General features: G+C 41.5%; 1 protein-coding gene across 2 annotated transcripts in view; it reads left to right on the top strand.

Moving 5' to 3' along the window:
- The window catches only part of GALNT7 (polypeptide N-acetylgalactosaminyltransferase 7), a 48,521-nt gene extending 39,435 nt beyond the window's left edge, over positions 1 to 9,086 (top strand). For both annotated transcript variants that reach the window (XM_077302485.1, XM_077302484.1), the window contains exons 9-12: positions 399 to 617; positions 1,749 to 1,847; positions 2,963 to 3,091; positions 6,154 to 9,086. In XM_077302485.1, the coding sequence (XP_077158600.1) occupies positions 399 to 617; positions 1,749 to 1,847; positions 2,963 to 3,091; positions 6,154 to 6,291 (585 nt within the window). In that variant the 3' untranslated portion in view covers positions 6,292 to 9,086. The remainder of the gene's footprint in view (positions 1 to 398; positions 618 to 1,748; positions 1,848 to 2,962; positions 3,092 to 6,153) is intronic.
- The last annotated feature ends 6,570 nt before the right edge of the window (positions 9,087 to 15,656 follow it).

Raw genomic sequence — 15,656 nt, 5'->3', positions numbered from 1 at the left:
CACTTAGACTTTTCTATATATACAATTTACTCATCTCCCAGTGAGTTGGTACCTATTGAGGATTAGCCAACATTCTTTTTCCAGTATAAAAGTACAACTTCCTCAGCATTAGATTGGGATTTCCCCCAAACTGGACTTTATTATGCTATTGTTAGTCCCAAGACTGTTTTATTTTTAATGCATTTGTAATACTGTAGTATTCTTAATTAAAAATGCCAAAATGGTGATGCTGTATAATAACCCTTGAAAAGTTCTCTTTTGCTGGGATAAAAAGCACCCTAGCTGTCCTCCTGAAAACTACAATCCCAAAATAAAAGGGGGAGTTATCAAGTCATTCAGATTTGGGGTTTTTTGTTGCTATATGGTACTATTATTATTACTATTATTATTATTTACAGAACTATGTCAGAGTTGTGGAGGTCTGGTGGGATGAATACAAAGATTACTTCTATGCTAGTCGTCCTGAGACAAGAGCACTAGCTTACGGTGATATATCTGAATTGAAGAAATTTCGTGAAGATCATCAATGTAAAAGTTTCAAGTGGTTCATGGAAGAAATAGCATATGATATCACATCATTCTACCCTTTGCCACCGAAAAACGTGGAGTGGGGAGAGGTAAATCTAAAAACCACTGCAAGCAATCATGTGGGAATTATGACTAAGAAACATAATACGTTTACTCATCACCGGGGGTGGAGTTCCCCTGACTCAACCCACTTTCTAAGTAGCCATATGGCAGATGTTTTTTTCGGGGGGACTTATTTGCCCAAGTGCCTGGTTTGGACTGCAGTGCCATTTCTGCTTAGGAAACCTGAAGTGGAGAAAGAAGCCTCACCTGATACCACAGTCCCAACCCAAACTGAGCCCTAAGATAGTTGGATACGATTCCAACAACTGCTGTGTGGCTGCACGAAAAGTGAGCCAGGTTGGAGTAACCCTGACCCCACAATTCTGATTATCTAACTGTGAAAGAGTAATAGAGTATAGCTATCGAGAGACTTCCTGTGCAATCCTAAGAAGAGTTATAGCCTTCATTCGCCCAGTTGACTTCAGTGGGTATAGAAAAATGTAATTCTATTTAGGATTGTACTGTCATTAAGTTTCCAAACTGTCCTCCATCCAAACAATTTTGTGGCTGCCTTTGCTGATCACTGCAATCCCCGATTGCATATCACAGTGTAACTAAGCAAGAAATAAGCCAGCAAAAGTCTGTAATTAAAATATGAGTGGTCCTGAAGGAATCTAATTTGGGTGCCAAGGAGGTGAAAGGGCTTTGGGAGCCATTATTCAGAATTCATCCATCAATTTGTCACATTTTGTGGCAACCAAAAAAATCAAGCACAGCAAGCACAAAATGCCTCATTTACAGAATATGAACTGAAAGATTTGAATTTTCAACATAGGCAAGAAGCAGAAGTGCATATATGGCTAGCATATTTTAGAATAAATCTAGCAAGTATGGGCAGATCCATTGAATAATGATACATATCATTCTCTTAATTATCAAGAATGCACAATAAGCCATATTAAATAGAAGCAATCTTACAAAAAAGGGGGAGGGAATTGGCTTTTCTGTGTTCTTTCAGTTCATGCAGGAAAATGTCTGGAGGGAAAAATCTTGGGTAGAGTAATTATACTGAACTGAATCAGGAATCTTTTCATGCAATTGCATGCTATTTAAGAGTGCTTGTATTTTTCTTTTATAACATTTAGGTATAATATAAACTATATATATTCATATTCCAGATTAGAGGCTTTGAAACTGCTTACTGCATAGACAGCATGGGGCACACCAATGGAGGCTTTGTGGAGCTTGGACCATGCCATAGAATGGGAGGAAATCAAGTAAGTTAATTTAGTATAAGATGTTTTGAAATAGGTAATGCTAAAATTAGATTTTCAGATATTTATGCCCCACTTTCTGTTTACAATAAATACTCTTTTGGATCTAATTTTTATCTTCAGTTGATGTATTCTGCACCAAATCCAAAGCACGTAATTGCTGCTGCTGTTTAATTTTAAGTTTCAAAGGTCATTAAGAGAAATTGGTCAGTTGTTTGTGGAATTAGAACCTACTTCTCCCAGTCAGTGGTGCAGTTTTGGATCCAAGTGCCTTCAAACACAGACATTCCTCTTGTGGCAATGCATTTTGCAGTAGTCAGTAGGTCGCATAAGAGGATGCCTTCACAGGCCGCCATCCCCTTGGGTCCATTCTGAACCTTTAACTAATTTAACTAGTTGGAAGGGGCTTTCTACATGCTGATCAGGAGGGAGATCATTTGGGTTCCAACTCCATGTTGCTTCCCCCTCCCCCCGTTAAGCTGCTCTGCTGTTCTCCAAGGCAGACTATTTGGTCTTCCTACACTGTCAGAGTGGTGGAGTTATAATGATTGTTGGGGTGTTGATACAAGGAACATCCTTTTACAGAGCAATATGATCGCTGTCCATCTGCCCAAAAAGAGAAACTTGACTAATTGTAAACAAGGTATATGTCAAATTCGGTCAAACTTTATTGCACTAAGCCATAGCCCATTGCAAGATAACAAGGTATATGTGTGATAAATTGCTTGCATTTTGGGACTAAAGGCTTTGTCATTATTTGATCTTAAGGGAATACTGTATGACAGTATTTAATGAATTATGAACATTTAATAATAGTATCCATGTACTACTTTATATTTTATATCAGGAAAAAGTTTCTCACAGTCAGAGTAGTTCAGCAGTGGAATAGGTTGCCTAAGGAGGTGGTGAGCTCCCCCTCACTGGCAGTCTTCAAGCAAAGGTTGGATACACACTTTTCTTGGATGCTTTAGGATGCTTAGGGCTGATCCTGTGTTGAGCAGGGGGTTGGACTAGATGGCCTGAATGGCCCCTTCCAACTCTATGATTCTATGATTCTATGGTTTTGTTATTAAATATTTCATTATTTGAAATAATGTTTTCTTTTCACCCTGGTATAGCTGTTCAGAATCAATGAAGCCAATCAGCTCATGCAATATGACCAGTGCTTGACGAAAGGACCAGATGGATCAAAAGTCATGATTACACACTGCAATCTAAATGAATTCAAGGAGTGGCAGTACTTCAAGGTATCTCATGGACTTAGATGTAGGATGACTTTTCTAACCAGTTTGAAAAGTGGGTGGAGTGAGGAAGACAGAAACCTGGGTATATCAAAGATAAAAGAAATCTGTGTGCAAAGAGCATTTCCCTTACAACTGAATAAATATTGCTTATCCCTGTCTAAATCTTACTTGTAATGGCTGAAGAATTCCATGTACTTAGTAAAATTCTCGGGAGCTGGTGTCAAACTTCTAATTCAGCAGCCTCATGCCAGAATCTCCTTTGAAAGTCCTGCTGCTGTAACGGCATATGCCTGGTTGCTTGCAGCATGATGGCTAAGGCACTCATGAACATCCCTTCATGTTTGCACTCTTTTTCCTTGAAAATGTTTTAATGGCAACTACATGTTGGGTTAAAACTATATTTATTTATTTGTTATATCTGACTTTTATTTATTTTATATATTTATGTTTCTATTTATATACCACCACTCACAACTAGTTGTCTCATGGAGGTTCACAAACAAGTATTAAAATTGCAATATAAAATCTCCATAAAAACTCCATACAACAATATATACAGCAACAACAGGTGATGAAAAATTACAATCTAAACCCAACTACACCCAGCCCCGCTGTTCCAGCCAAGGACCAGCTGAAGACCCCAGGGGTCATCTTTTTTTCCTTAATGGGAACCCAAAGCTACTGACAGCACTGTTCTCTTGTCTTCCAGTCTAACCTCACAGCAACAGCCCTGACAGGTAGGTTAGGCTGGGAGTATGGTGACCCAGTGAAGAGAAGAGGAGCTGTTTACTACCTGAAGGCATCTCAAAGTAGCTTATAATTGTCTACCGTTCCTCTCCCCCCCCCCCCCACAATGATGCCCTGTGAGGTAGATGGGGCCAAGAGAACTCTGAGAGGACTATAACTGCCCAAGGTCACCCACTTGGCTGCATGTGTAGAGCCAGCATGGTGTAGTGGTTAAGAGCGGTGGCTTCTAATCTGGAGAGCCAGGTTTGATTCCCCATTCCTCCCCATGTAGCCAGCTGAGTGGCTGCAAGCTAGTCACAGTCCTGTTGGAGCTGTTCTCACAGAGTCGTTCTTGTCAGAGCTGTCTCTCAGTCCCACTTACCTCACAGGGTGTCTATTGTGGGGACAGGAAGGGAAGGTTATTGCAAGCTGATTTGAGACTCCTTCAGGTAGTGAGAAGTGGAGTATAAAAACCAACTCATTTCTTTTTTATTTTCTTCCATAGCCAGAACAAATTTATGGGGGGGGAGGAATGAGTACAATGGGGGGGTGAACATATCGTGACTCATTTACTTTGCCATGAATGAGCTATGATGTAGTGCAAAGGGATCACTCTACAAAGAAGGTTAAATAATAATCCATTTTGTTTGGAACCAAATACCCCCCTCCTTTATTTACACACAACAATTAACAGCGCGTATCACAAATCCCTCTCGTCGCATTCCCATGTCCCTGGGTTACACTGGGCCAAATGGTTACACTTATCCACCAATGTACCCCCATCAAAGTGCCTGTCTCTTCTTCTGAGCACAAAATGAGGCCTAGTAACAAAGATCACAGAAGAAAATGTGTTTTCTTGGCTAGATGGTCCTTTTGAGTCACAACACCGCTTTGCCCTGAACTCACCTCACCCTCAAGCTGGCAAACCTATAAGCTACAGCCTGCCTGGCATGCAGAGAAAGGGGGACTTTTTTGCTTCACACGGATGGGAAGTTGGGGGGGCTCCTCTCTGCAGATGACAGCAGGAACCACCTTCCTGCTGAGCCCAGTTAAAAGAGAGGGCAAAGTTGTTGCTAGCACCAATTCATTATCACAGTTTTGCCGTGATTTTAAAACGCCGTGATGCCCTGATTCACTCTAGGCTGGTAGTGCAGAGCTCTTCCCCTTCCACCCTTCCCAAGTGTTTTTCAAGCCCCGTACAGCTGTACAGGCAATCAAACACACTGCAAGATGTTCCCAAGTCCATTTGAGCAAGCCAGAATGCAGAGGCTGCTGCCGCCCTCTAATCCCAACTACCTTTGAATACTCCCTACCTGGTGCTCAAATAGAGCCCACCCCCATGCTTCTACTTTAATGTGCTACAGTGCTGTAGAGCAGAGGAATCCATGCCTGACACGAGCTAGCAAGCTACGACAGAAGGAGGGCTATGTCACGTGCTTTGGAGCACAGTCAAATCAACTACTTTGTGCAGGAAGCAAAGTGCAAAGGGAAAGCCTAGGAGGGAGAAGGGAAAGAGACTCATTTGCAAAGCCTGGGAGGGAGGTGGAAGGGGGAGCAGGAAAATCTCTTCTTCACTGGCAAAGCTTGGGAGGAGAATCTCTCCCTCATTGCCAAAGCCTGGGACAGAGCCGGGAGGAGGGAATTAAATGTCCTCTCATCAGCAGATGACTTGTGGCAGTTGTCACAACAACCCCTAGTGCTGATTGGAGGGGCACGACAAATTATTGATGGTGGCCCTGCCCCTTTGTGTCCCTGTGGCTATGGGTCTGGGTACTACTATCATTGGACTAAGTGGAATTCTGGTGCTGTGCGATTCCTTAGTGAAGTATCTGTTCTTCCTCCTTCATTCTCAGACCCTCATTTCTTCAGTTGGAGGAGTGGAGAATCAGACCTGGTTCTCCAGATTAGAGACCATTGCTCTTAACCACTACACCAAGCTGGCTCTTTTATCACACTGTGGGGATTCAAACCCTGGTTCTCCCTGATCCTTCTCTAATTCTCTAACCATGACACCACCCTGACTTCTCCAGATCCAAGATATATCTAAAACCCACAGGGCTGCTCTGGCTCACTGACACAGTAGAATTCTTAACATTTTTAAACAGCAGAGGGACATGTCATTATCACAAACTGCCATTGGGACTCCTCTCAGTTACCTTCTTTGCTGCTCAAGAGGACAACTATTCCGCTCACCACAAGTCATTTAAATCTCCCTTGGGGCTCACAAAGCTAGTTTTCACAGGTCTTGTATCCTGGCCATCTGTCTGAATGAGTAAAGTTAGCATGATTGCCATGAGACAAATAAAAATTAACTTTCTGCTTGGATTTTTGTTTTCCAGAATCTACATAGACTTACCCATATTCCTTCAGGGAAATGCTTGGATCGCTCAGAGGTTCTGCATCAAGTGTTCATCTCAGACTGTGACTCTAGCAAACCAACACAAAAATGGGAAATGAACAATATCCTTAGTGTGTAGACTGAACAGCCTGAAACCTACCTACTGATAAATGTAATTCATATAGGACTGAAGATAGCCTGAAAACTGCTGCAACTATTAACTTTGTACAGCTGCAAACCCAGAACCTCCTGATCTGGATGAAGGACATAGATGGACTGTGATAGATTTATCATCTGCAGTTAATGTTTACAAAACTGCTCTTACCTTAAACTTTATAGATGTTTACATCTTTATTTGTGTGTTTCGTTTTAAGATGTTTTAAACAGGCGATAATTTAATATGCTTTTGATTGTGTTTCCATATTAACCGAAACAAAGTTAAAAGCATCTGCTTAGATCTGAAAGCAATTTATAGTTGCTTCTGCTTGTTCAGGGGAACTTTTGTTCTACCCCTTCTGGCAAGGCATTCTCCCTGGGCCTCTCTAAAAGCCCTTGGTGAAGGCTGAAGGAATGTCAGGGGGCTGTAGCCACAGGAAAGTTAGCGGCGTATACACCTTTCCTGTGCATGCAGATGTGCCTTATGCTCATGCACAGGTAAAGGATTCAGATCCAAGCAATTCTTGTGTTCTTTGGGATTACACTCAGGGGTCTGCAGGCAGTTTTTTTGTTTTTTTTTTAACACACTCACACTTGAAAAAGGTTGGAGTAACCAGATTTTGCTATAACATGGTGATTATCAACCTGTTGTATGTTCTTTTGATTTTACATATTATAAGCACTGCCACAGGTTTTTAGCCAAGGTGGCCTTTTTTCACAAGTCATGCTGCTTTTTTGAAAGGTGAATTTTCAACATATTTAGTGCCTCTTTAATTTTACCTCTGTATTTTCCACAAGAAAAGCTTTTTGTTTTATAGTATGGGTATGTTTAGGTGTCTCCTTTTTGAACATGGATGAGTTGGAACTACCCACATGACAAAGAAAAAAAAATCATTGCCATGTTCTCTAGTTTTTCCATACTAATAAAAGTAACTAACTGGTTAACAAATCGTACTTGCCCTGTACAGGCAACCCAGCCAAGTGCTGACTGATCACACAAGGAGTGTTCTGAGCTCCACCTCTCTGCAATCACCAAATGATCTGCACAGTGCAAATGTGTGTAGAAAGTGTCCATGCATACACTCCCTCCCTGTGATTTGCATTCTCTGAACAGGGCTGTGCTACTATAAATGAAAGCTGCACAAGGAGCCCAAATCAAGATCTTGTAATTTCATTAGGACCTTTAAATTAAGGTTGGATACTGGGTAGCACTTAAATCCATGAACCACTTGTGTAAAATTGCATTAAAGCAGTTTAAATCCTCTGTTTTGCAATATCAAGCTGAAACTTAGCACTATGTGATGCATTCAGTGGAAGTAAGCACTCCAAGTTACAGCTAAAAACTTCCCTGCTGTATCAAAGCCTTACAATCTTCTGTATTTGTCAGAACTGAAATATATCCATTTCTGTACAACACAGAAGAGTGAAATTGATTAATTCTTCACTTTTTCTTGTGACAAAGGGAAGCTTGTTGAAGAATGGAAACATTTTGTTTTGCAATTATTTTGCAAGCAGGCAGCATGCAAAGGGGATACACCTAGTTAGAGAATCATATATAGATTAGAAATGTGCAGATTGGGGGATAGATTTATTATTTTGTACAAAAGTGTCTTCTCTCTCAAACTTCCTCCCATATTTGGAAAAAAAATTACAATGTATTTTTGACACTGGGATTTATGCTGATACTTCTCCAGTGTTGTGATTTCGAATTCCATAATTGTGCCATAGCATGGAAAGAAAAAAATTAGGATGTTCACATACTAAGGAATACTGTCCTGAATGTTTGCGCTTTTAAGGTAATTCTAAATATTGTTGGGGGGGGGGGGAATGTGAAAAGCCAAACCTGCTTTAAAACTTAATCTGAAGGATGGGATACTGGTCATGATCCCACAGAGGATTCCATCCATTTAACCATGCTGTTTGGGGCTGTGGGTCCTCTAAGAAGATCTACACAAAAAGTTCCACTTAGTTTATTTGGTTTGCTGTGCATACAACTGCATGTTTCAGATCACAGTATTACAGGTCCACTTTGGCTTCAATAGCATAATTTTTTGAACAAAAGTTGAAAACTCCTAAAAAGAGGTAATGGAAATGCTTCCATTTTAAGGTCTTTTTTTCTCATTTAGGTGCAGTTGAAAGTAGCATATAGCATTTTCATAAACTCAGAATTTTGGCCTTACAAAGGTCAGGTACATACAGCCTAGGATCTTTTTGTAGCTTGAGTCTTTCCTGGCCTCCTTTCTAAGAAGTGTGAATAATAATGAAATAGAGGAGGACAAGGATGATAAGGGTGTGGACATATTCGATAGTTGTGTATATGAAAACTGATTCATTTTCTTTATTGACGAGTTTAATTTAATCACATTACTATGCATAAGTGAAAGAGATTGCACATAGATTGTGCAGGTCTGTGTTAAATGGGTATTGTGTGCAATGTCATTAAAATCCAATACTTTATGTGAATACGAATCTGTATTTTTAAATTCCAAATCTTACAAGACAACATAAACTGTTAACCTAATGACTTTTCCTACTGTAACCTGCTTTTAAAAAGTAGTTCCCATACCCTTGCTTTGTAAGTTGATCACTATGCATTTCTACACATTTTATAAATTTGATTTATGCAGATTTTGATACACTGTATGTTTCTGTAAAGATTGTATAAATATTCAAAGGTTTTATTAGGGATAAATCTGGGTTTCTTGTGTATATCTTAATTCTGGGTTGCTTGTTTTTTAGGTGAGGAAAATAAATATTTTATCTTGTTTGTTTATTATATACATTTGCACAAAAAGCTGATCTTTAAAAAAAAATCTAGGCATGTTCCTATTGAATCATAGTCTTTATACAACCTCTTTATGCATGTGTTTTAAGTAAAATTGAATGCTTTGATTTTTTGTTAAATTACGCTTAACTGATGGCAGTGAACTTACAAAAAAATGAATAGAAAAAATTCCCTTGCCCTGAATAAGTTGTTGACTTAGAAACAGGATTCCATATATAGATGTTTGGCTGAAATTTGTGCACAATATGGGGCTAGTAAGGAAATTGTTTCGTTTTCAAATCAGCCGCAAAAGGCAATGTGAGTTTAAGGGGCAGACAATATTTCCCAGATGAAACCTTCAGTCATGATTACTAGCAAGTCACTCATTGTCTGAGGTCATACCTGTTTTAGCAATATTCATATGATGGCTTTATAAAAAAGGTTAACACATAATTAAATACAAAGAAGCAATAAGACAACCTTTAGTTAAGATCATAATAAACTAGAGGAACCTTGTAACCCCAAATCAACAGACTATCTCCTCTATAGTCAACACTGGCTCAAATGAAACGCCTGTTCCGAAGATAATTTTCCTTTGCCTCTGAGAAAAAGGCCAAATATATGCTGGAGGAGAGCATTCCAGACATAAGTATTCAAGTAGGTTCTTGCTGGACTAGACAATCTATGGCACAGTCTAGTTACTGGATGCTTTAAAGATTTAAACCAGAACCTTGAATTGAGCCCAGAAATGAGTTGGAATCCAATGTAGTTGGGGTGGTAGGTATGAGAAAAGTGCATGTACATTTCTACAAAGGAGCAACTGCCTTCTCAGTTTTTCCCCAGTAACTTCAAAGGAAGCTCTACAGTGAACACACTATGCCTAGTCTAGAAGTAATTTTAGATGTGAAACTGCCCAAGCTGTGAGTTCTTTGGGAAGGGTCACAGTTGAATGCCAAGCTATAAGGCATCCCTAGGCAAATCTGGCTCTTCAGAGAGAATGTAACCACTATTCAGAACAAGTTGACCTCCTTCCCCAGAAAAACAAGTCTTGTTAGTTTTCAATAAGTTAAATTTGGGTGCCGCCATGTACCCTACCCATAACATCCTAATGACTTTTCAACAGCAGAGGGAAGGAAAGGTGCGGGGGAGGAAAGGGTTCCCTCTCCCCCCCCCCCCGCAGTAAAAAACTTCCCTGGGCCGCAAGCTTGCGGCCTGGGAAGCTTCTTACTGCCGGAGGGGGGGGGGGAGAAGGAATCAGGGCCGTGCCGCGCATCGTACATGCGCGGCCCGGCCGCGCATGCGCACATGCGCCATGTGTGGTCGAAATGTGCAAAAGTGTGCATGCGAGATTTTGGCTGCGCATGGCAGAAAAAGGTTGGGGACCACTGCTCTAAAAGATGCGCCATCACTGGCCTAGAAGTTACAGGTTTTTGCCTCTCTGTGTTACTTTATTTCATTTCTATACCACCCTCACAACAAGCCAGCTCAGGGCAGTGTACATCAACATAAAATATTCAATATTTATGGTAGGCTTTTTCAACCAACGTGTCATGAAACCCTGGGGTTTCACCGTGGCCCTGGAAGGGCTTTTGTCAATTGGGTAGGAGTTAATTTATTTTTAATTATTTTTAAAATAAAGCAGTGGGTGATATAACTGTGACCATCTTTAAACCCTCTTTAAAGGAGTAAGGGCAAGTGGGGAGGAGTTAAGTCGGGCCCTGTCAGGGATAAAAACTCGGAGGGCCCAATCAGGAGCCGCGAAGCGGCTCTTGATTGGGCCCTCTGAGTGTCACTCGAGGGCCAAGCACCCAATGGGCCATTGGCTGCTTGGCCCAGCCTTGCCTGGGCCGGCCGCAGAGTCGCCACTCAGAGGAAGAAGCCTTCCCCAGCGGTAAGTCCTCCGGCCGGCTTCTCCTCGCCCAGGGAGCCTTCTGCTGGGCCCTGGGGCAGGCTCGCCTGCCTTTGGGACTGGCAGAAGGCCACAAAGCCCACTCCCGAAGTCCCGAGCCTTCTGCCGGGCCCTGGGGCAGCCGAGCCTGCTCCTAGGCCCGGCAGTAGGCCGCAGAGCCCACCGCCCCCGTCCCGAGCCTTCTGCCGGGCCCTGGGGCAGCCGAGCCTGCTCCTAGGCCCGGCAGTAGGCCGCAGAGCCCACCGCCCCCGTCCCGAGCCTTCTGCCGGGCCCTAGGGCAGCCGAGCCTGCCCCTGGGCCCAGCAGATGGTCCCAAGGCCACCTACATTACTCTGTTCCTCCCTTCCTCCCAGCAGTCCCTTTATCCTTCCCTTCCTCCCAGCATTCCCTTTGTTTTTCCCTTCCTCCCTCTCTTCCATCTGCCTCTTTCTGGCTACCTGTTTCTCTCCCTCTTCTTCTGTCTCTATATTCCTCCCTTTCTTTCTGTCTTTCTGTCTCTCTTTCTCCTTTTCCTCCTTCCTTCACCCCATCCCTCCACCCACCTATCATGCTAGGGCACGCTGTATTTTGGCCACAGTGGGCTTAATATCTAGTCTGATATATGGCCAACCATCCCAAAATGATCCATGATGGACCTGGAGGGGGTGGGAAGGACTGGTGGCCGTACAAATCCTTGCTGGCTGAGGCTCATTGCCCATTGTAGCAACTGGAGTCCAGAGAAGCAAGTGCTCTAAATTTTTCCTTAACTATGGGGGGGGGAGGAGCGGGGGAGACAGAGCATCATGTGTCTCCCTTGGCCCTGTTTCTGGCATTGAGGGTTGAGGGTAACAAAGCAGCATAGGCCTGCTCTGGCCTTGTTTCTGGAACTGGGGTGGGTATGAGGACAATGGGGCAGCATAGGTCTGCTCTGGCCCTGTTTCTGGTGTTGGGGTGGGGGCAATGGAATGGCAGAGCTGCTCTGGCCCTGTTTCAGAGGACAGGCAACAGAGCAACATAGGCGTGCCCTGGCCCTGTTTCTGCAGGCTCCTTCTGAAGAGCAAACTGGTAACTAGCCCAGAGTGCAGGTATGGGTCTGTTCACAAATCATCTGAAAATATTTCTTTGCTGTAGGAGTGGCCTCATGGTCATATCTGGTGGGAGTGCCTGGGTAATGGCACTTCTTGTTACATGTAACTTACAAAGTGCAGCAGGAAGGGTGTGGCCTTCACTTCCACAGTTTCTCAAATCCTGAATATTTCAAGGGGATTCAAAAAGTCAAAAAGTTGACAAAGACTGCCTTAAGGCTTACATTAACCAACTTCATTGAACTTCATTTCCTACATTTTTGTCCACTCGCCCATTTTTTTCCTAGCTCTTCACAATCATCCTTGGTTTTCACCATCCTAATTTGGGTTATCTGAAAACTTGGCCACATTACTCATCCTTCTTTCCAGATCAGTTATGAACTAATTAAATAGTACCAGAACCAATCTTTGTAGAACCCTATAGCTTACTTCATTGTAAGAACTGCCCATTCCTACTCTTTGCTTTCTGAAGTGTCTGCACAAGATTGCCTACATTTAAATGTTTTTTCTCTTGTACTTAAGTTTCAAGATATGTTCTCAGAAATCAATTCCATTTTAATTCCAGAAGTTTGGATCAGATATTCTCCCTTCCCATTTCAAAATGTAAGGGCTTCTATTCTTTAAAAGTTAACTCAGCCTTTCTCAACTTTTTTACCATTGAGAAACATTCTTCAGACTTTGAGAAACACCAGAAGTGGCACAATCGATTTTGCAGAATGTGGTTGGGAGGCATAGCTGTCTACATGCCTACCTGGAAACCCTCCCCTTCCCACCCTCTCCATGCCCATCATTGGCCATTTAGGGAGAGGTGAGTGGCTACACAAAACCCTGGCTAAGAAAGCCTGAGTTAACTCCTCCACCTAGCTTCCTATGGGAAAGTAAGATGAAAGCCCACGTAAAAACTACACATTGAGATTTTTACCATAGAGAAGTCAAATCAATATATTGAATGTAGCATTACCTCTATTATACAAAGGTATTTATTCTCAAATAGATATATTAGACAGTCCAGGCAGGCAATACATGCACTAATAAGAGAACACACCATTAATTTTTGGTAACCTTTGGAAGAGTTAATGACTGATAGCCATCTTAATTCAAATAACTCTGGTACCTCATAGCACTTACTTTTGAGCTTTTATTGGCTGCTATACATATTTCATATGTGCAATGAACTGGTGTGTGTTAAAACCAGACCTTTGAAGGGATTAAAACACATCAGTCTATTGGTTCATATAGCACATAGGACACTGTTTTGCAATTGCTTAAGGGCTCTATATGTGTTTTTAATCCCTAGAGGTTGTTTTATAATTGTGCACAATAAAAGTTATATAATTTTAACATTAATGCATTCAGCCTTCGAAAGTCCTGTTACCAGTTGGGTTTTTATAGTTTAGTTTCTGTAGTCATTACGGTAAGGATGAAAAGATCCATGAAACTTGTTTCAGGAAGTACGTTTACACTAAAGATTTTGTAGTCATCCCTCTTTCTCGATCTACCCCCTCTCCCTCAGCACAGTCCGACTAGAGAACTTGAAATACTTTAAACTCATCACCCAGGGGCAAAAAAAACCCCACCCCCACAAACAACCCATGAAGGAGTCTAAAGGCGATATTTGGATTTTCATCTACATGTATAAAGTGCGGGTACATATTTATAAAAACTATGACCACACCAAGTCAGCAGTGAGGAAAAGGTAAATTGTGGCCCACTGGACAATTTCTCATGGGATAATCTTCCTATAGCACCTTTTGATAAAATCCTTGGGGGCTATAGGGTTACCATATTTTGAAAATCAAATAATCAAATCTGAAAATCAAATAATGAAGTCAAAAATGAGGATGTTTCCCAATTGACTACTTCAAAATGATCACTATGGCAAATCCCATTATAAATAGCTGTATAATTTAAGCTGAAGCTTGCTTCCACTGGGAAACTATAGGGTAAAACAGGCCAAGCCTCCCAAACCCCAAAAGACATTTTCTTCAGGGTTGGCCATTGTTAACTCTAGTTTATGAACATCTTTGCTCTATTCTATGACACATGTAATCCTGACGCAAGAAATCCGCTATAGTCTGTCAACTTTAAATAGAACAGACTCCACTCAATCAAGGGGCAACATATCAATTGCTGCGCTAGCTAACTGTAGATACTGAACAGATTCAAGGTTCAGTAAGCTCCCACTATTTCAGTTTAAAAGCGTAACACACTGCATTTTTATTCCTCACGTTGCCAACACGTAACCAGATACTTATTGCTAATGTATTAATAAATTTAGAAACATTTTCATGCAGATACAAGAATATTCCTACTCCAAGCTGCCTATCCTAGTAAGCAGATATATTCTGCACAATAGTTTACAGGGTAGCACAAGAACACACATAAAACTGCCTTATACGTAGTCAGACCCAAGGTGTTTTTTAGAAAGGTCAGGTAGTTTACTGGCATTACCTGAAGTCTCAGGAAGAGATCTTCCACATTCTCTTCTACCCAATCCTTTCCAGTAGATTTTGCATGCCAAGTAGATGCTCTATTACTAAGCCATAACTCAAATAAGTTGTCATTTCTACTATATTATTGTTAATCAAAAACCATTGATAGTATAAACTGTTGGATTGTTGATGTTATATGCTTAGGCTGTTCCATGTATTACATGTTATACATAAATGGCCATGAGCCATATGGTAGGGTGGTATATAATCTAATTTAAAATTTTAAAAAATGGGAGGGAGAAGAGGTTGAAGGTTGTTTTTGCCCATCTCTCTGAATCCAGGACATTTCCATCGTTGCCTTGAAATATATGACTATTGCTCCCAGTTCCACTAGTTATGTTGAAGCCCCAGCTAGCCATTGCACATTAATTTGTACTTGTGTGACACAAAGGTCCAGGCTCAAGCACATTCTTGGCTCTTGATGGTTTTACTATGCCACCTAGCAAGCACTCCTTATGCCTGAAAGGAACTACTTTAGTGAAATGTATTTTGTTACCCACTTAAACCTGTGAAAATTATGTAAGCAATATTGTGAAGTTGTATAGATTGGTCCACTGTGTTCTACTGCAGTATTTCTAGTAACCTTTTAGCCCTGAAGACAGCTTTCAAATGAGATCTGCATGTTCACAACTTGATGTAGTTAAGAGCAGTGGCTTCAAATCTGTTGAGCTGGGTTTCATTCCCCGCTCCCCCACATGCAGACAGCTGCATGACCTTGGGCTCATCACAGCACTGATAAAGAACCAACCAAAAGAACCAACTCTTCTTGTCTTCCCCTGTCAAGCACTGTTATTCCCTCCAATCTTGTTTGGATGGAAATGATTTGATCATCTATAACCTGCAAGATCAGATGCAACATATGGCCTGCTCTTTCATGGCATATAACTGCAACATGTAAAACAGCATAGAACCCTGAGTTGCATATATATATAAACACCATAATACTCCTCGGAACAAATTCATGATAAACAGTGCAAAAGTGTAACTTTTACTTGTTTCGCACGTTCTCTGCATGAAAAACGGCAATTCACGTCAAGCCTAATACTGGTAATAATGGTCGGAAAATTTCTGCCTTGTTTCAGCACAAGATTAAATTAACTTTTCCATGTCACAACAGAA

The sequence above is a fragment of the Paroedura picta genome, chromosome 10 (genome assembly GCF_049243985.1).
Source record: "Paroedura picta isolate Pp20150507F chromosome 10, Ppicta_v3.0, whole genome shotgun sequence".
Lineage (NCBI taxonomy): Eukaryota > Metazoa > Chordata > Lepidosauria > Squamata > Gekkonidae > Paroedura > Paroedura picta.
Note: the sequence above shows the minus strand (reverse complement) of the source record. Positions and strands in the feature narration are given on the sequence as shown.